At 53.0% G+C, this 21,349-nt stretch overlaps 1 protein-coding gene across 3 annotated transcripts in view; it reads right to left on the bottom strand.

Annotated features, from left to right (window-relative positions):
- Positions 1-21,349, bottom strand: part of TTC7B (tetratricopeptide repeat domain 7B) — a 240,407-nt gene extending 219,058 nt beyond the window's left edge. For all 3 annotated transcript variants that reach the window (XM_068541558.1, XM_068541569.1, XM_068541578.1), the window contains exon 1: positions 21,186-21,349. In XM_068541558.1, the coding sequence (XP_068397659.1) occupies positions 21,186-21,306 (121 nt within the window). In that variant the 5' untranslated portion in view covers positions 21,307-21,349. The remainder of the gene's footprint in view (positions 1-21,185) is intronic.

Genomic DNA, 21,349 nt, shown 5'->3' with positions numbered 1-21,349 from the left:
ATAGCACACCTTGATTCAAACCTACCACAATTCAAGGGGTCAATAGGTACACGTGGCTAATGGCTACTCTACTAAACAGGAATATGATCACTATTTATAAAAGTGTGTCTATTTCTCTTTAAATCTGTCTGTATCCCTACAGAGACATCTAGAATGATTACCACTGGAGGAAACGATAGTAATTTCTGAATGATAATATTTGGGGTAATTTTTAAGCTCTCATCTTTAAAGTTTGAATTATTTATATTGAGCAGAATCATTTAATATTACTTTTAGAAAAAATGAACTCTTCTATAAAAATCGGAAATAAATTTTTTAAAAAAATATATATATATATCAGGATATTAATAGTGGCTATTTCTGAGTGGTAAGACTATCAGTATACTTTGAATTTCTTTTCTGTATATTTTAAGCTTCCAAAAAATAAAATAAAGTAAGATGGGATTCAGACTCCTAGATTTAAATCTCAGTTTGTTGCTCTGTGACTTTGGCCCTAGGATTTAACCTCGGCATTTTGGGGAGTAATTCTAAGAAAGGCTCTCTGGACACATGAGCTGAGGATTCCTCTCTCCCCATTATTCCACATTATTCCGCATTATTCTGAATTATTCCGCATCGTTCCCTGCCCCTCCAGCTCACCTCCCTGCTGCTGATCTTCTGCCCCTGCATCTGGAAATGGCTGCCCGGAGCAGAATCGCCAGGCCAGCAAGCAGAAAGCCCAACAGATCAGGACCTCTGCTACCTGCTGCATCTTTCTAGCTGTGGGACCAGGGGCATACTGAAGCATCAATTCCCCCGTTTATAAAATGGCAACAATACTGTGACCATAGCAAGACTGCAGAATGGAGCTAATGAGTTCTTAGTAGGGACTAGGCGGTGACCTGGAGTGACCACACCACTCAGCTGGGCCTTAGAGGATGAGTAGGATCTGGACTGGCAAACAAGAGAGGGAAGGGTAAACTAGGCTGAGGGAACAGCATAGCATTGGAAAGGTGCAAAGGCAAGCTTCCTTTGCATTGGATAAAGTGGCTGGAGAACAGGGTGTGGTGAGTGAGAAGACCAGCTGGGGTCAGAACTCAAGAGACTCACCGGTTCACCCTCCCCCACCTCCCTACCCAGCCCCATCACCACGGGGTGACACCCAAATCCCTTAGCATGGAACACAGGTCCCGGCCAAGTTCTCCACCTGCGCCAGCCAGGTTCACTCCTCCAAGCCTTTGCCGTGCTCTGAGAACACTCTTGGCCGTTACTGATCTCTAAGCGCTGTGGATCTCCTCCCCGACATGCCCCATCCCAAGCCACCCCGAGCTGTCCCAGCAACCTTGAGCACCCCAATCCCTTCTAGACTCTAAGGAGAGGCTTAAAGGAAGAACCTGAGTGTCGTTTATTTTTGAGTCTCAGGGCCGGGCACAACACCTGGCAAAGAGTGACAATAAATGGTGAATTAACTCGATGACAGGCAGAGGCATTTGGGCTGCACCCTCCAGGGCAGGCCTGTCCCTGCCTGTGGCAGCATCTGCCAGTCGCCCCCTAATATTCATTCTCCCCTTCTTCCTTTAGCATTAGAATGCCCAGGTTTCATCAGTGCACATAGCTTCCCAGGGCCCCTGGGAGCTAGATGCTGCGTGTGACTCAGTTACAGCTGATGGGGTACACGCAGCATCTGGGCCAGGGCCTTAGGGGGGATGAGCTTGCCGTCCAGTCCCTCTTCATCCCACCCCACCCGCCGGGATGTGGCTGTGCTGATAGATACTGGTCCCTCTTCATCCCACCCCACCCGCCGGGATGTGGCTGTGCTGATAGATACTGGTCCCTCTTCATCCCACCCTACCCGCCGGGATGTGGCTGTGCTGATAGCTACTGGCCACCTGTCCCAGACCACAAGGTGGAAGCCATCTACTGAGCATGGCGAGCAGCAAGACACAAGGACCCTTGGTCTCTAACAGCCAGGAGCTGCCACAAGCCCTGGGCGCTGCTTATGGTCAACTAGTACATGAGAGAGAAACATTAACTTTTACCTTGTTCTGCTCAAGTTGCTGTTATTCTGACCTTTGTTACAGTGGCCAAACTCGTATCCTAACTAGATCTCCCAAACACAAAACAGGCTTTCAGCTGAGAAACACTGTTTGAGAAGACTTACCAATGCCCATCCCCAAGTTCACTGCTTTCTAAACAGAACTCTGCAGAACCCAACTGAGGGCTTTGGTAGAACCCCTAGACTCTTCACCTCTCCTCTTTCACTGGCTTTTACTTCCTAGGCTTGCAAAGATGTTTATGTAAACAAGGGGCTGCACAGTTGAAGAGGAGTGTACAAACCACTCCCTAGTGCTGTGTGGGATTCACGTCCCTTTATGTTCACTGATCTCCTAACACTGGGGCAACGCACCAGAGTCTTTTTGTTGTTGTTTGTTTTTTGTTTTGTTGGTTTTTTAAAATTTATTTATTTTTGGCTGCATTGCATCTTCGTTGCTGCGCCAGGGCTTCCTCTAGTTGTGGCGAGCGGGGGCTACTCTTTGTTGTGGTGCATGGGCTTCTCATTGCGGTGGCTTCTCTTGTTGCGGAGCATGGGCTCCAGGCATGCGGGCTTCAGTAGTTGTGGCACACGGGCTCTAAAGCCCAGGCTCAGTAGTTGTGGCGCACGGGCTTAGTTGCTCCGCGGCATGTGGGATCTTCCCGGACCAGGGACCGAACCCGTGTCCCCTGCTCTGGCAGGCGGATTCTTAACCGCTGCACCACCAGGGAAGTCCACTCACCAGAGTCTTGATTTAAGACGTGAAGAGAGCCTAGTGTTCTCAGAGCAGTGGGGTGGGCCCTGGCAGAGGTTCAGCTGAGAGGAAGAGGCTCTCCTCAGAATTAGGAGACAGCGCCCCTTTTCTCATGGAGGTTCTGGTCTTTCAAGACCATTTAACATGGTGCGGGCTCTAACAAAGATGCATGTAGCTCTGGCTGGGTGGAGGAGACAAAACCTTCAGCAAGAGTGTGACAGGTATATGTTTTCAAGGAGGAAAATGTAGGGAAGGGCATTCCAGGCAGAAGGAACAGAATATGCAAAGGCATGACTCAGACCAGCTGCTTGGGGAAACTCCAAGAGCTGAACCATGAAGGGCGGGGAGAGGGAGAGGAGGTAGTCGGGGGAGTTTCCTGTCAGGTAGGCAAGGATCAGCTCCTCAGTTCTAAAAGGAGCTGCACATTCTGAGTAAAGAGCTTACAATCTAATTTGAAATTTAGCATGGTGGCTACAAAATCATTTTTGAAATTTTTTAAATTTCCAGGCTCTAATTAATCTCCCAAGCAAATTGTTTTCTTGGCCTCCCTTCAAAAAAGGTGACTTCCCTGCCACTCACTCTCCCAACGAGGAGGACAGAAATCTTAAAAATATCAAGCAGCTCGGGGCTTCCCTGGTGGTGCGGTGGTTAAGAATCTGCGTGCCAATGCAGGGGACACGGGTTCGAGCACTGGTCCAGGAAGATCCCACGTGCTGCGGAGCAACTAAGCCCGTGTGCCACAACTACTGAGCCTGCGCTCTAGAGCCCGTGAGCCGCAACTACTGAGCCCAGGTGCCACAACTGCTGAAGCCCGTGCACCTAGAGCCTGTGCTCTGCAACAAAGAGAAGCCACTGCAATGAGAAGCCCGCGCACCACAACGAAGAGTAGCCCCCACTCGCCGCAACTAGAGAAAGCCCGTGCGCAGCAACTAAGACCCAATGCAGCCAAAAATTAATTAATTAATTAATTATTTTAAAAAATCAAGCAGCTCATGCCAGAGAAATTATGCAGAAGCTGCAAGGCTCGTGATGGAGGGGGCTCCACAGGCGCTGGCCAAGGACCACACAGCTTCCCAAACAGAATCCACTATCGACAAAAGAAACAGACGTTCCCCCACCCCGCTGTCATGGCCCAACCGTGTGTCCCGCTACATGCCGGGACCATGAGGCATAAGGAAATAAGGCACCTCGGGGCACACAAGGAAATGAATTCCCACTGTATTAAAGAATTAAATATATAAAGAGGATCAAAATGTTAAAAATAGACTTTCACTTCCAGCCAAGACGGACCGAATTTACCCTCCCATCTAAAATAAACACAAAAGCAAGACAGAATATATGAAAAAAAAAAAAAAGCAGTTTTCCAGACATTGGACATCAGGCAAGAGAGGAAAGTGATCCCAGAGAACTGGGTAGCAAACAAGGTGCACCCTACAACTGCCTTGAGAGCTTTCCAGTCGCAACACAGAATCCTGCTCCCGAAAGACTTAAATCTGAGTGTCTCCTCCCCCACTTGCCTATTCACACCCCCAGGCGCAGGGGAGAGCATCAGGACTGCAAAGTGGGGCCGGGGTGTACTTCCCGGGATGGGGAAGCCCAGTAGTACTATGTGAGAAACAGCTTTGGCCTCAGGCAGCCGTGGGCTTGAATCCCTGCTCCTCTGTTTCCTAGCTGTGTGGCACTGGACAAGTTACTTAACCTCTCTGAGCCTTAGTTTCCTCACCTTTCGCTACTGTGAGGCGCTGGGATACTGTCCTGGCGCTGGGATTCAAACCCAGATGGCTCCTGCCCCATCTCCCCAGCAGGTCAGGCACAAACCATGTGGACGTCAGCTTCAAGAGAAGGAGCCCAGCTTCCTTCCCAGCCCTGGCCAAGCCGTGACAGGCAGTTTCTAAGTCCCTCTCCTGCTCCACCTGCTGGGATTCTCAGGTGACCGAAGTGGGGGGGGGGGGGGACTCAGGGGCCCAGGGGCTGGTTTCAACTTTCCCACGGGCATTTTTGGGGGTTTGAGGTGGCAGAAACCAGCTTCCCAGTGACAAATAGAGAGGAAGCCTGAAGCCAAACAGAGACCACTCCCGAGGGCCCTCACCAGGAAGAGTGTGGGGAATTAGCCCCCCGCAGGGGACTCTGGTCCCCGGTTCATGTCCACAGACAGTCCCATGAGCCTCGCGGCCGGCTCGGCTCTGTGCCCAGGTGGCCCTGGCACCCCCCCTCCCAGGGAAGGAGGAGCTGTGCCCTTTGCCACTTGAAGTGACTGCCCCTTCCTCACAGCCTTCTCCCTTGTGGGATAAACAGCTGACACCCAGAGATTTGATCAGATGGGGAAGAAAAAACTTCGGTTTCTACTCTGTTCAGGGAGTACTTGATATCAATATAAAAAATCTCAACTACTCAGTTTACATGTCAATAGAGAAGCATTAGGTCTATTTAAACCATTCCTGCTGGGGCTCCAATCCAAGAGGAAAAAACAAACCCCTACAGAAGGAGGAACTGGTTTGTCCCCTTTGTTATCCAGCAAAGACAGCCAGGCTCTGCATTTCCCAGTCTCCGTATGAACTCTGAATTTCATCCCCGCGTCTCTCTGGTTTCTTGTAAATCACAGGTACCTTAATGTTTGCAGCACTTGTGACCCTCCTGCCTCCCAAAGAGTGTTGACAGGAAAACAGAGACCATCAGATAGTGTTGGGAGGAGTATAAATCGATAGGAGTGTCTACAGAGGGCAACTCAGCAATACCTACAAAACAATGTTCGTACCTGTACCATCCGACCCAGAAATTCCAGTTTTAGCAAATTCTCCCAAAGAGACACGCACTCTTGAGCACAAAGATGTACATATACGGATGTTTAGTTTACGACATGCAGCCCTACTGGTAATGGCAAAGGATAGGAACTACGGCAGGGGGCCTGTTAAATGAATGATGGTACACCCCAGGCAATGGGACAGACTGTGTCCATTAAACAAAGGGAACAGATCTAAACACAGCTCCGTGGTACCCTGGTTGCACAAATGGCCCCAGGTCCTCATGCCTCCCTGAATCCACGTGCTTCGTGGCCTTTCCCATTGACCCTGGGCTTGGCCACGTGCCTTGCTCCAACTGGTAGGACAGGAGCAAATCTGATGCACACAGAAGCTCAGAAAAGGGCTTATTCACTTCTACTTCCCTCTTGCTTCTCTGCAACCACCATGAGAACATGCTTGGCTGGCCTGGACCTAGGAGGCTGAAAGGTCACGTGCAACAGAGCTGAGCTGTCTCAGGTGAGACCCAGCCAGGTAAGAGCACCCAGCCAAGGGCAGCAGCATTCCTGAGCTGACCCACGGCTGGCCACCGAGGCAGGAGCAAGCTCTGATAAGCCCACAATCATGAAAAACAATAAAATGTGGTTGTTTTAGGCGCTAAGTGTTCCGATGGTTTGTTACAGAGTAATAGATAACAACTCAAAGACAGATACAAAATTGGGAGTGCAGTATGTCACTACTGTGTGTAAAAGCCAAAAACCAACAATATACTTTCTTATAAATGTATAGGTACACAGAGTGTTTCTGAGAGGGCCCCCAGGAATGGTCGTTTCAGTGGAAGGGAGCAAGAGGACAAGGAGATGACGTAAGGAGGCAGCTACTTTCACTATATACTCCTTTGCATTATTAGGTCTTAATAACAATGTACATTCGTTACCTAGAAAGTATTAACTGGTTAATTTAAAGTGAAAAAAGATGGTCCGTGTTACAGTGTACTCTGCATCTAGAGCGGCTGGTCTGGGCGCCCACAGAGGGCTTCCCACCACCTACTCCACCATCTCAGAACCATGTGAAGATGTTTGAAGTCTGCAGTTACTACTGAGAAATGATCACCCACCCTCCCTGGGCCGCCAGCCTCTCACACACACTCTCCAGGCCCTCAGCATCCTTCCAAGGCTGCGTCTCACCAGAGGGTGCCTGGACTTGCTGTGCCTGCCTCCCTTCTCCTGCCAAAGTTCGAGGCATCGTCTGAGATGCATTTCAGGGTCCGCCGGGAGAAGCTTCCTCCGCTCCCTCCGCCTGAGCTAACCACGTACCTCACAGGGCTCTGCACATGCAGGCACCAGGCAGCCCACGCCAGGACGTACAGCAGCGAACGAGACAGGAGAGGCCTCTGCCCCCAGGGAGCTTACGTTTCTGGACAGAGGAGACAGAGACAAACCAGAGAAAGGCCAGACAGTGGTAAGAGATGTGCAGAGAACTAAAGCAGGGGGGCGTGACAGTGAGCAAGTGTATGGCTGCTTGAAACTGGGTGGTCAGATCAGAGCAAGAGTCTCCAAGGAGAGGCGTTTGACGCTTGAATGATGTGACAGCCAGCCATGCAAGTGGCTGAGGGAGGAGCATCCTCTCAGCTCACGTAGGGGCCCTAGCTGGGGACACAGCTGGTGTGTTCTAGCAACCGCAAGAAGGCCAGCGTGGCTGGAAAAGAGGGAACAGGTCAAGGTGGGGATAGACAGAGAGGCAGATCATGGACGCTCTCATAGACCGAGGTGAGGAGTCTGGCATTCACTCTAAGTGCAATCGGAAGTCTTTGCTTGGGGGCTGGGGGTAAATGGGGGTGTGTAACGGTCTGATGCAGGTTTTGGAAAGATCCCTCTGTCTGCTGTGTGGAGAGTGAACTTGGGGTTGGAGCATGGCAGAGGCAAAGGCAGAGCCAGTTAGGTTGCTGTAGTAGTCGGGCGAGAGGTGAGAGACACTTGGACGGGAGGGTAAGTGGTGAGAAATAGCGCAGAGAGGGAGAAATCGTTCGAGTGAGACATAGTTTGGGGATAAAATAAACCAGGCTAACTAACGGAATGGACTGGAGATATGGCAGACAGAATAGGAGCCACCCCTCGCCCCATCAAGACGTCTATGTCCTAACTTCTGGAACCTGTGGATATGTCACCTTGCCTGGCAAAGGGGACTTTGCAGATGTGATTAAGTTAAGGATCTTGAAATGGGAGGATTCTCCTGGATTATCTGGGTGGGCACCCTGGGTCCCTAGAAGAGGGAGGTAGGAGGGTCAGAGTCAGAGAAGAAGACGCGGTGATGGAAGCAAAGTGAGAGAGACTGGAGGACACTGAACCACCGGCTTTAGAGATGGAGGTGGGGCCACAAGCCAAGGAGTGCGGGCAGCCTGTAGAGGCTGGACAAGGCGAGGACAAAGACTCCTCCCTACAGCCTCCGGAAGGAATGCAGTTCCGTCGACACTTGATTTTAGCCCGGTGAGACCCACTTCCTATTTCTGACCTCCAGAACCGAAAGAAAACAAATCTGTATTGATTTAAGCCAGTAAATCTGCAGTAATTTGTTATAGCAGCAGCAGGAAACTAATGCACGAGGGTTGAGGAAAGGAGAGGATTAAAGGTAAATTCTAGATTTTAGATTGCACAGTGGAGCGGACAGTGGTACCATTTTGCCATGTACTGAGGTGAGGAAGAAAATACCCTAGAGTTCTGTGTTAACCAAGTTAAATGACACTTGATATCCAAGTAGAGAAATCAAGTCAGTGGACGAGGATCCACATCAAAGCTGGGGGAGACTGAGTGGGAAGGACCAAGAAAGAGAGACTGAGATTAGAAGTTTCCAGAAAGAGGGAGTGGTCAAGTGGGTTCAAAGCAGCTGGAATATCCAGGAAGATAAGAGCATAAATATAACCATTACGTTTGGCAACATGGAGGCGACATCGGGGCAGGGCTGGGGGGGAGACCTTAACATGAGAAGGCTCGGGGAAGCCCAGGGGATACAAGCCCAGCCAGGGTGAGCAGAGGAGAAGACGATTCTCCAAAGAGCCTTTGCCAAAAGGGAACAGAGAGATGAGGCAGTAATTAGACAGCGATGTAGGGCTAAGGACGGTTCCAATAGGAAGCCTAGGGCATGTGTGCATCCTACAGGGCATGGTCCAGGAGAGCCAGACAGAGAGACAGAGAACTGATCCAGGGAGGCAGAGAGTGGACTGCAGAGGCCAATCTGGGAAGGCGAGGACGGAAGGGATTCAGAGCAAAGGGATTCAGGGCTGCAGGCCTTTGGAAGGAACTGAGGCCCCCAAGCAGGGCAGGAGGAAAGCGGGTCAACTCGGGGGGAGGAAACGAGCTGGTCTCCTGATTGTTTCTATTTCCTCAACAAAGAATGAGGCAAGGTCATGAGCGAGGGGTGACAGCAAGGCATTCAGAGGATGTACAGGGTCTAAGAAGAGAAAAGAACGTGTGCAACAGACATTTTGGAAAGGGGGAACGCAGACCTACTGGAGGAGGGGCAGTGCCTTGGTGAGGTCACTGGTCAGCAGGGGCACGTGGTCAGCAAGGTGAGGGCGTTCCTCAGCCAGATCCACGGGTAGGTAGAGCTGGGCCAAACCAGGGTAGGGACACTGTCACGGAGGAGGATGGGGAAGAAAAGGGCACACACCTTGACTAGAAAATATGGATTACACGCCCTACACCTGTTTCAAATCTAAGTTAGGTCATGTCACCCCTCCCCTCAAACCGTGCAGTGGCTCCCCCCTCACCCAAAGTGAAAGCCAAGATCCTTGTAACTCATCACCTCAGCTCTGACCTCCATTCTATCGCTCTCACATCCACGCTCCACCTCCACTGCTCAGCACACAGCAGGTGTTCCGTACACACTTCTGGAATGAGTCAATCAATAAGCATGTCTCCCCTCCACAGACATGGCCCAACCAAGTACCGTAGTCTCTGGAGACGCAGCTACCTCCGCCGGGGTGCCTGGCACACAGTCGGGGCATGATGCTCACTGAGACCAGACCTCCCCGTGTCTACCTCAGGCCCCACTGCTCCCCTTCCACTATCTTTGTTTAAATTGTGACCCAGCTCGGAGGGCCCGGCTACTTGGAACTCTGACTGACAGGCAAAGATGGCGTGAGGCAAAGAGTAAGGAGCTCAAAAGAAGCTGGCAGAAACGACATTCTGGGATCGTCAGGGTCCAGGCCTCGTGCCAAAGCCTCCTCATATCCACGCACAATGCAGAAGCTGAAGGACAGGGTGGGAGAGTAAAATGTGGGAACAGAAGACCGTGCTTCCTCTGCGCCGGCAGAGTAGACGAGTACGCTGGACACACGCACGCACACACGCGCAAGCACACGCACGCCCACACACACGTGCACGCACTTCCCCTAGAGAAACCTCGCCTAAGAAGAGACAAGGTAACTTGAAAGTCATGAGCTTGGAGTTGGCCTGACCTGTCCCCAGAGCTCCGCAGGGCAGGAAGTGAGTCTAATGGGCAGGGGGGCTGTTATCAGGCCAGCCCAGAAGGCTCGGAAATGGCTCTCTCAGGAAGCCAGCCCCACACGGGCTTGTTAAACGTACACCCACACAGACTCAGCAAGCTCCTCCTGAAGACCCAAAGCCCCAGTCCAGTCCTTGCCTTGAAGGGGTAGGGTCTGTAGGGAGGCGGGTACCACCAAGTCCTGCACGGTGGTGTGCAAAGACCAGCAGGGACACTCAGGAGGGTGTGAGACGCAAGCGAGGTCTGAGGGGCCTGAGGAATTTCTCCAAGTGAGACTCCAGGCAGAAGGGTGACTGCACGCCGCCGGAGTGTGTGCTGGGGCAGGGCGGGGAGGAGGCTGCCACAGGGTGTGGGGCGGCTACGACGGGCCAGGGAGACCCACCTTCCCAGGCCTCCGGGCCCAAGACTCAGTGGGGAGCTGACTGCCTCGGCCTGGTGCCTGGTGGACCAGGGAAGGGAGGGTGGCATTGACTGCAGGTCCCTGGGCTGGGCACCACCCCACCCCTCAGGGGTATCACCTCACCAACTGGACACTCCTCCAAGGCTGGCTAATGGGAGAACGCTGCTTCCGAACCTACGAGAGCCAGAGGGGGCAGTTCCTCAATGGAGCCCGGCCCCGCAGCAAAGGGGCTGAGCCAGCCCGAACGTGAGGAGGAAAGAGGGATAAAGGGGGCAGCGAGGGGACCGGGACCCCTCCCTGGGATGGGAGAGAAGGCCACAGGCAGCCAGCCCGAACAGCAATCCATCAGCCCCAGGCGGGCCCAGGCCAGTCACGCTAGGACGACACCAAGAGGCTCAGATGTGCAACCACACGCGGGTGGACACTCCCTCCCCGGGGGCCGCCACAGCCCAGTCCCTCCACCACCCCCAGCCCTGAGCCCAGTCTCCCAAGTCTCTATGTACTGGACTCAGCGATCTTCGCGTTCCAGGCCCTCAGGACAGGGCTGGCACCCAGGAGGTGCTCAGTAGGTGTCTGATGAGTAAACGAATCCAAGTTAACTCCTCCAGAGCACAGGCCAAGTTGTTCGTTGAATAATTAGTTGAGTACCTACTGTGTGCCAGCCATGTGATTGGTGCTTGGGATAGAGCAATGAACAAAAGAACAAAAGGCCGTGCCCTCCTGGGGCGGCCAGCCCAGTGGTCTCATTCATCTTCGTGTCCCCATTACCCATAGCAGCACCCCTACATCCTACCCCAGGCTCACTGAGTGCTGAATGGGTGGCTGGGAGAGAAGGCCCGAGGCATCTGTCAGACCTGGGCTGAAGCGCTTACTAGTTCTGTGACCCAGCAAACACGGGTGGTTGCCAGCTTCTCAGCACAACAAGAACCCCACCCCCACTAAGCATCTTTTCTATCACTGCTGTTATTGTTGTCCTGCCCACTTCGTCCACACCCTGTAAAGGACTGAGTATCTGGAAATTTCTACCCTCCTTCCACACACAATACTCCTGATGCAGTGAGGCTGCTTGAGATAATGCTTGTGCTAGAAACTGCATTATCTTATTTGTTCCTCGAAGTAACCTTTGAGATAAAGATTGAGGCTCAGAGAAGCTAAGTAATTCACCCAAGGCCGGACGAGCACTAAGTGTCGGACCCAGGATTTGAACCCAGATCTAACAGGGCAAAATCCACCGTTTTCTCCTGTACTAGGTTCCTTTGCTCTTTGCTAAAATACCTCCATCCGCCTAAGAGGGTGAACTATTGTCCCACTGCCCAGGACTGAGGGGGCCTCCGGGACACAGGACTCTCGGCGCTAAGACCGGGAGAGGCCGCCTAAAGCCACGCTCTGCCAGGCCTCACCCGCCACCCTCAGCGCCCAGTAAGCCAGCTGCACCCTGTAACCTTCAGTGATGCTGTCACTGTTCTCCTCGGGCCGCAGGTGACGCTGTCCCACCACTTGGACAATCATGCCTCAGTGTGGTCCGGGAACTCCCTGCGCCACAATCCCCCGGGTGCTGGTTAACAACCCTGTTCCCTGAACCCGACGCCACCAAGACTTCCCGAAGCAGAAGCTCGGACCCAGCCTGGGACTCCGGGAAGCTTCCTGTGGCTGGTGACCGGCTCGCTCTACTTCTTCTGGTGCAGCGTCCCCCGCCCCGCTCCACAGGAGGTGCTCCTTAAATGCTAAGAATGCTGGCCGAGGGCAGGGGATTTCAGACGCGCCTGAGGACACAAATCACCGGAGGCTCAATTTTGAAATGCAGATTTCCAGTCCGCATCTTGGACCGAGAATCGCCACCCTAGAGGAGAGGTCTGGCAATCCATAACGTCCGAGCTCCCTTAATTCGGTGCAGCTCAGGGCGTGTCCACGGACCGCCAGCACTGGCACAACCTGGGAGCTTAGAAAGAGCACAGAAGCCTAGGCCCCAACCCAAACGGGCTGCATCAGAACCACCGCGTGTGGAGCCCTACAAACCGGGCTCTAATAAGCCGGCTCGGTGATTCTTTGATCTGAAAAGTTTAGAAAAACATTAGTGCAGAATAATGGAACTAGAGGCGTAAGTGGGCTAGAGTCCTATTCTATGAACAGCTCCAAGCCTCGGTCTACTCGTGCCCTGAATGGGAATCACAGCCCCGACCCCACTCCCCACGTGGCTGTTGTGATGGTTAACCGGGATCCACGTAAAAGTTCATGCTCAGAATCCAGCACACAGCTGAAGCTCAAGAAATGCTTGTTCATTCTCCCTCCTTACTGGCACTGTTTTAACACCCATGAAGTCGGGAAAACTAAGGTTTCAGTGGTTCAAGTCATGTGCACAAGGTCACTCAGAGGGCAAACGCCTGGGGATTCTGACTCCATGTCTGGCAAGCCCGTGAAAGGACCAAAAAACATCTGTTCTGCCTGGTTCTGGCACCTCCACCACGTGCTGTGCTTGATGAACAGGGACAGACAAACCTGGAGGGTAGCAGGGCCTGAGGCCACAACACCAGGTTTCCTGTGGCTACGGCTGCCCTTTATAGTCTACGTGGCTCTCATCCCACCCGCCTGCCAAACTCTGCTCAGTCTCATCTTGGTGGCTGATGGGGATGGTCTTGAGACGTCTCAGAAGACCTCTTCCTATTTGCGGCAACATGGATGGACTTGGAGGGCATTACGTTAAGTGAAATAAGTCAGACAGAGAAAAACAAATACTGCATGATATCATTTATATGTGGAATCTAAACAATACAACAGGGGGCTTCCCTGGCGGCGCAGTGGTTAAGAATCCACCTGCCAATGCAGAGGACACGGGTTTGAGCCCTCGTCAGGGAAGATCCCACATGCCACGGAGCAACTAAGCCCGTGTGCCACAACTACTGAGCCTGCGCTCTAGAGCCCGTGAGCTGCAACTACTGAGCCCGCAAGCCACAAGTACTGAAGCCCGCGCTCCTTAACAAGAGAAGCCACCGCAATGAGAAGCCCGCGCACCGCAACGAACAGTAGCCCCCGCTCACCGCAACTAGAGAAAGCCCGCGTGCAGCAATGAAGGCCCAACACAGCCAAAAGTAAATAAATAAATTTATTTAAAAAATAAATAAATAAAATGTTTTTTTAAAAAAGAGAGAAGCGGACTCACAGATATAGAGAACAAACTAGTGATTACCAGGTTGGGGAGAGGGCAATATAGGAGTGGGGGAGTGGGGGAGTGGGAGGTACTAAGTATTGGGTGAAAGACAGGCTCAAGGATGTACTGTACAACACGAGGAATATAGCCAATATTTGTAATAACTGTAAATGGAAAGTAAATTTTCCAAATTGTATAAAAATTCAAAATTAAGAAGAAAAAGACCTCTTCCCTCTTCCTGGCTCCTCAGATGGGAAGCAACGGCTTTCACACAAGTCAAAGGTCTGGAACCCTCCACCACCTGCCAAGCACGAGGTCACCCAGAGGGGCAGGAATCCGCCCACTGGAGGGCGATGTGAATCAGGAGGAAAGGCCCTTCTGGGTGCAGCGCCTGGTGTAAAGCCGGCCGGCGGCAGGTGCTCTGGGTAAGCGAAGAGGTGCACCAGTTAGAACGCCTTCAGCAGCAAGTAATGACTGAACAGCCGACTCAACAAGGCTTCAACAAGAAGGCGTTTATTATCTCAGGTAACAGGAAGTCCAGGGAGGGACCGCTGCAGGCGTGGAGCATCAGCAGCTCGACAGCATGGCCAGGCTCTCCCTGTGTCTCCGTGACCCACGGAGCCCCCTCACTCCTGAGCCGAGTGCCTCCTGGCACAAAACGGCTGCAGCTCCACGTCTCAGAAGCATGAACCATTTCCAGGGCAAGAAGAGAGAACGTTCTTCTTCCCTCTTAAGCAGGTACGTCACTCTTAAGCGTGAAGAAATCCTTCCCAGAAGCCCCCTCCCACAGCAGATGTCTCTGATGTCTCATGGGCTGGAGCTGAGTCACATGCTCATGCCTCAACCAATGACAGGCAAGGGAGTAGACCCTTGGGGCCAAGGCCCACCTACCATAAAACACATGGCACTCAGAGGGGCCAACAGCTGATCAGGGCTCAATTAGGAAGAAGCAAAATGACTGGAGGCGGAGAATGCTGGATGGACACCACAGGTAAACGCCAGTCCCCGCAGCGCGACACTCCGCAGGGACGGGGTCATCACGTGTACCTTGGCCCTCACATCCATTTTGGAAGGCCCTCAGCCTTGCTTCCTGAAAGACCGGTTCCAACTGGTCAGGAGCCTCCCCTGGTGAAAGTCTGCGGGCCACTTCGACACAGCACACCCAGTGCGGGCTAGGAGGCTGGTGGCCCACTAAAGCAGGAGCACGCCCTCTGCCCTTCAGAAGGACCACCACAGTGGGGAGACCAGGCACATGCCCAGCAGACGGTGTGGAGGAGGGGAAGTGGCCCTGAGCGGGGAGGTGGGAGACGCTAGCACCCACCACCATGAGACAGCCCATGCTATCTCTGCTAAGGGCTTACTCTGTGCAGGCCCCGGGGCTAAGAGCACTTTCAGGTGCTCTTTGGGTTGTTTTGTTCTGTTCTCATGTGGTCCTTCCAGCCACCTTACCAGTTTAGCACTGTCATTACAGGTTCACGATCCCTCGTCCATAATTTCCAAAATCCAGACCTCTCTACAAACCAAAAGCTGGGTTTTGTTGTTAACTTACTGGGCAATTAAACTGAACTGACATAAGGTTATTTGGAGTCTATATATCCCTTTTGCAATGACTGTTGATATGTTTTAATGCAGAAATACTGCTTGTTTTCTCATGAAGCACTGCCGCTAACCCCACGGAGAGTGTCACGTAATGTCCAGTATATACACTGCATTCCGAAAAATTTTGCATCCTGAAACACATCTGGCCCCAAGGGTTTCAGAAAAGGAATTCTGGATGTGTGTCCCCACTTTACACATGGGGTTTCTCAAGGCGGAGTAACACTCTGACCCAGGGTCCAGACCTCTGACCCACTCTGCTCACCTCTGCCATCGCCAGCTGGTGGCTTTAAGGAAGACACCTCTCTCTCTGGGCCTGTTTTCTCATCTATAAGATGGGGAGGTTGGACTAGATCAGTGGGTTTCAAATGTGTTTTTTTAAGCACATTAGCCCTCCTTCAAAGGAAACTTTAAGGGAAAATGTAACTGCTCCAGTGAGTGAGGCCTGCCCACCTGGTCACCAGGGTGGTTTCTCGACAGGACAGTGTGAAAACTGCTATCCAATGTGATCTCTCAGGGCCCATCTGGTTCTGGCTCTCTGTGGTTGTCTTCTCAGAGGCAAACAGCCTTTTCTGTGGGGGAAGGACAGCTAGGAGGAACCTGAACCAGACCTTGACAGATGGGTAGGCTTCTGACCTGCAGAGAGGACTCTGGAGCCCAACAGCTTGAGCACAGGTGAGAGATGAAAAGCAAGGGGAGCGAGAAGGTTCGGGAGGCCAAACCAGCCAACGGAGGGGGGCGCACCAAGGCGATGGGAGGTCAGGCTGGAAAGGCTGGCTGGCCAAGCGGATGGATGTCGGGAATCCTCCTTCCTCTCCACTCGGAGCCTGAAATTCCTGTGCCCTGGAGGCGGGGGGCAGGCGGGGGGGGGGGGGGCGGCGTGGAGGAGGAGCCGAGCGGTCCCAGTCCCACTGTGTGGAGCCTCAAGGTCACAGTCTTTTTGCCGCGACCACAGCGACCACATGCGCCCCAATGCCTAGCTCAGAGCCACCCATGTGCTACTGTTGAAAAAAATGAATCTTCTGGATCCAAAAATCAGGACGTGTGGTCTGCCACAAAGGCATGTCCTTCAGAGGACAGCAGGACAGAGCATTTGAAAGCAGGACGCTGGCCTGGGAAGGCCAGGAGGGAGCGTCTCCTACGTTTCCTTCCCCTGTGTCTGGGGGCTTCCCGAGAGTCCGCTGGACCCCAGGAATGTCCAAAAACGCCATTCCTACACGCCAGGGCCACCTTCTCACCCCACTGCAGGCTCTCAGTTACACCTCAGCCTTGTTTCCTAAGAAGCCCCTCGGGCGGGCAGAGGGGCCCCCCATCCACCATTACATCTCCCCGTCTCTGAGAAATCTCCAGGGGCCTGAGCGAGCCCAGCCCTCCTCTGAAAGGGGAAGTCACAGTGCCACTCGTGCCCTCCTTCAAACCACAGGAATATCAGCTATTGGCAAAGGCGAGAACCTCATTCTCACGCAAAGGTCTAAGTATATTTCGTAACCAAACTTTGCCGCTCTAAATATTCTTTGTTTCAGGCACCACTTCCCTACCTACCCCTCACCAAGAGGTAATTAAAGTGACCCAAAATCACACCTAACCAGAAGGGCGATGGTCCCTTCAAGGAGACACTATGATGTGGGCCTAATTGTTCCAAGTGAGCTCAGCGACTGAGCCCGTCTGAGACGCCGAGCAGCCTGGGGAAGTGGGGAGAGGCTGACACCGCCTCAGAGCGAGCGGCTGTCTTTCGGGGCGGGTGCACGCTCCAAAAGGCCTGTTCTGTTACTGAAATATGCAGAAGTCTTGACCAGGCACAGCTCAGGTGTGTCATTTCGAGGTCTCCCACACTTTTTCCCACCCAGGTGATATCCAGGACCTGGCCTGCCTTGCCCAGGGTCATGCTGAGTCAGCAGGAGGGAGTGAATACCAGTATTTTGCATATACCAAGTTTAACATATATCAACTCATTTCATCCTCACAGCCACCCTGATGGGTTAGGTATTATTAACCCTATATTACTGATGAGGAAACGCAGGCTCAGAGATGTTAAGTAACTGGCTCAAGGTCACCCAGCCAGCCAGAGGCAGAGTCCGAATTGAAGCCCAGGGGCCAGATCACTGCACTTTCTCACACAGCAGTGAACCTAACCACCAGGAGGCTAGAGGGTGACCTTCTGGGGAGAGAAGGCAGCTGGGACTGCCCTCCCAGGGCCAGGGCTGACCTGTGAGCTGACAAGAAGCCGATGTGCGGTTCTCCGTGTTCCCCCCTGACCCCTCGGGCGGCCACGCCATCTCCAGGCCAGGGCCCCTCCCACTTCCCTGTGCCCACCAATCCCCTGCAGGTCTGGGGTGGGGTCTGAGAGTCTGCACTCCTCACATGCTCCCAGACGATGCCCATGCTGCCGGACCCCTGACCACACTTGAGGTAGCAAGAGCCTGGGCTTGAGTGGACTCTCCCATGCCCCTTAGCTTGTATGTATTCCCATCCCCACCTTCTTGCTGGAACTCATCAGGGCCTGGCATTTAGCTGCCACACATTTTGGTTCCTTGAGATGGAGGGATTAAAAACAGTGACTGCAGTGGGGTATGAGGCAGAAAAGGAACTTCTGGGCTCTGTTTCCAGCTTGGCATTGGCCCTTTTCTTCCTTATACACCTCTTGGCAAAACTATCTAAACCAATTTATCTCAGGGGAGTCAGGCTGAAGCAGCAGGCTCTGAAAGTGTCCGCTATTTACCGCCCTCCACGGGGAGGGGCTGCCATGCCCCGAGCACGTAGCTGACGTGCTGAGCGGAGAGGCTCGCTGCAAGCGGGAGCGTCCAGAACGAGTGACTCCCCTGCCCAGAACCTTCCCGTGGCTCCCACATCACTCAGAGAAAACCCAAAGCCTTCAGCATGACCCATGAGGCCCCATGCCATCTGGCCCTGCCGCCCCTCTGCCCTCACCAGGCTTCTGCCCTTGAAGTCCCCTCCCTGGAACACACTCCACCAACTTAGCTCTTATCTCGGAGGTTGCCTTCCCATCGAGGCCTTCCCCGGCCTCCCATTTAAACCAGCCCCACCCCCATCCCACCCCAAAGCACTCTTCCTTCTTCCCCTCTTTACTCTTCTCATACCACTTACCACCATCTGACATCCTGTACATTTTACTTCATGATTTTATTTATCTGTCTCCCTGCCCCTTCCCTAATAGAATGTGGGCGTCATAAGGGCAGGGATGTTTGTCTGATGTGGTCACTGGTAGATCCCCAGTGGCTAAAACAGTGACTAGCACATTGGCAAGTACTCAGTATTTGTGGAATGAATGAATGAATAAGTGAATGAATGAAGGGCCTGCCTACTAAGGTGTCAGGCTCTGTGGCTAGCCCTGGGAGTCTTTAGACTCCTTTGAATCTCATAACAACCCCTACAAGGTAAGTCTTTTAATCCTCATTCTAAGATGAAACAACTGAGGCTCCGAGTGGTTAAGTAATTTGACCAAGGTCACAGAGTTAGGAAGTGGCAGGTCCAGGACTCAGGCACTGGTCTGGCTGGTTCCAAAGACTGTGCCCTTTTCTGCCTGTGGTTGCCTTCAAGGTAACTGTCTTAGTATGACAAACACGACATTAACTCGCTGTCCTTATTCTAAACAGCAAATGTTTTAGCTTAGGGATTTTGCCAAATCCGCCCAAAACTTGAGGTCTAGTGCACCCAGGTGGGTCTGGTGCCCCCAAAGCCAGGAGGAAGTCCCACTGCCAGTCAAGGGAGCCCCCATCAGCCAAAGAAAGGGAAAGACCCTCCTACAAGCACTTCTCTGAACCCCAAAGGAAAGCCACAATAATTCTGTTTTGTTTCATCCTTTTTCTTTGCTTTTTTTTTTTTTTTTTTTTATCTTCCTGAGCAATCTCTTTGACCTTTTCTAGTCTGTGTGACCTTTTGGCCATCAATGGCTGCTGCTTACCATGTGGGTTCTGGGGCAGAAATCTCTCTCTCATGAGTTTCCCCAAACCAAACTTGCACATAGACCCATGGACCACAGTGCCCCATACAACCTGCTCCCCCCGCAAGCCCCATTAATGACTGTGGCTTAGATTCTAGGGACCAAGCCTTGGAAAGGGAGCCAAGCCTAGAGGGGCCGTGAAGGTAAGATCAGCTCAAGCCACTGAAAGCCCAGCTACTCTCTCATTCCAGAGACCACCATAGTTTGAGTTACCCCACCTCCCCTACCCATCATTCTCAGTCACATGATCTTGTCTGTTTTCTTCAAATCACTTCTCACTATCTGAAGCTACCTTGTTTACTATGTCCATATTTGCTTACCATCTGTCTCCTCAGAGGAGGTAAGTGCATGACGGTAGAAGCTTGGTCAGTGCTATTCACCACTGTTGGTGCCTGGCACATGTGGGCATGCAAATATTGGTTGAATGAGTAAATAAAGCAGGAAACAAGTGGGTTCTGAAGGGAAAAACCAGGGGGCTCACAAATGAACTTATTTAATCCTAAAATCAACCTGCCCTGAAGGTATTATATGCCCACACAGCTGGGAAGTGACAAAGTAGACCCAGGATTGTCGAACTCTGAAGAAACAAGAAAACTTTGCAGGTACGGGGAAGAGAAGCAAGAGGGCAAGCCCGTGACCCTTACAGGGACAGCAAGGTCAGGCTGCCACTGGGGCCCAGGGGACTGAACACCTTTTCCTCAAATGCTCGCTAAACTGAGAAGAGTCAACATGTTCCACATGCTGAGCCCAGGTAGGTCTGTGCTTCCTCCATGCCCCTGGTATGATCACGGCACCTGCATCTGCCCAGGAAATACCGGCCCAAAGCAAGGTACCACAGTTGAGAGTGCACAAAACCAAGTTCTTATTTTGAGACTCTGATACCATAAAAGGCACAAATATAAACCATTCCTGAAGAGGACACATGACATCCCTCTCCATTTCTGGGTAGTTTGAGGCGAGAAGGTTGAAAACTGTGTGGCGGTCCTTTCTCAGAACAGTGTCATTCATTCATTCTTTCATTCATTCATTTGTTCAGCCAACATGTGCTCACCAGCCTCAGGAAGCCTGAGATGAAACGTGACAAAACCTCTGCCCTCTCGCCAGTGCACTGGTGCCTGCGGTTTTGGCGGGCACTAAAAGACAAGCAAATATTAAGGATACTTGCTTCCAAAACAAATAAGGACACGTGGATCTGTGCTCTGAAATGGTATTTTGGATGCAATTTTGATTCCACTGGGTATGAGAACCAGTTGAGTCAACCGGGTCATAGACTAACTCCAGGCACCAGGTTCCTACTCCTTGGATCTCTCCGACCCCCTCTTCCTCTAGGCCCCAAGCCCCTCACACACCCAACCCCATTTCCCAACATTCTTCAACCACATTGCCACCTCTCTCCACAATATTCTACCTCCTGGCTCCCCTGACTCTATTTCCCCCATATTCCCAAACCCGACCTCCCTAGATGCACAGCTTCGACATCCTACCCTCTGGACCCTGGGACACATCTCAACCTGACTTCCACCACCGCCCCCCACACACCCCAAGCCTGGGCTTCCACCTGGAGCCCCTTGAACGCCATCTGTTTACACAGCATATTTCCCAGGGGTCTCTGCTCACCACCCCCATTCGCAGGAGCCCCGTAAATACATCGTGACTCCGAGTACACCATACACACACCCTGGATCCCCATACATCCACACCCGAGTCCTGAGGACGCACCCTCCCCCCATCGCCTCCAACTTCTCAGAGCCCCTAGGCCGGCCCCTGACCCCCTGGGACCCCAGTACAGCAGCCGACTCCGAGACACCCACCCCCTGACTCCGCAGAAGCCCTCCCTGCACGCCGGAACTCTGGGACGCCCGGCACAAGCCCTCGGCCGCAGGACGCCCCCACCGCGCCGCTCCGCGGACCCCGGATTCCCGAGGCCCTGGCCCCGCCGCGCACATCTCCGGGCGCAGCGCCCTCGTGACCCGGCCGCGCCCCTGCCCGCGCCCCGCCGCGCCTCGGGGGCCCGGCCCGGCGATCGGCGGAGGCCGCGGCGCCTCCAGCAGCCCAGGCCGGAGCGCCCGGCGCGTACCGTTGGCGATGAGCTTGGCCGACAGCTGCTTGACGAGCTCGGGGATCCGCTCCCACTGGCACTCGGAGCGGCAGCGCTCGATCTCCGTCTCCAGCCGCGAGCCCGCCTTCTTGGTCGCCATCGCGGCCTGGCCGGGCCCGGCCCGCCCCCCCGCAGGCCCCGCA

The sequence above is a fragment of the Eschrichtius robustus genome, chromosome 1, assembly GCF_028021215.1.
Source record: "Eschrichtius robustus isolate mEscRob2 chromosome 1, mEscRob2.pri, whole genome shotgun sequence".
Taxonomy (NCBI): Eukaryota; Metazoa; Chordata; class Mammalia; order Artiodactyla; family Eschrichtiidae; genus Eschrichtius; species Eschrichtius robustus.
This window is presented reverse-complemented; position numbering and strand designations above follow the sequence as displayed.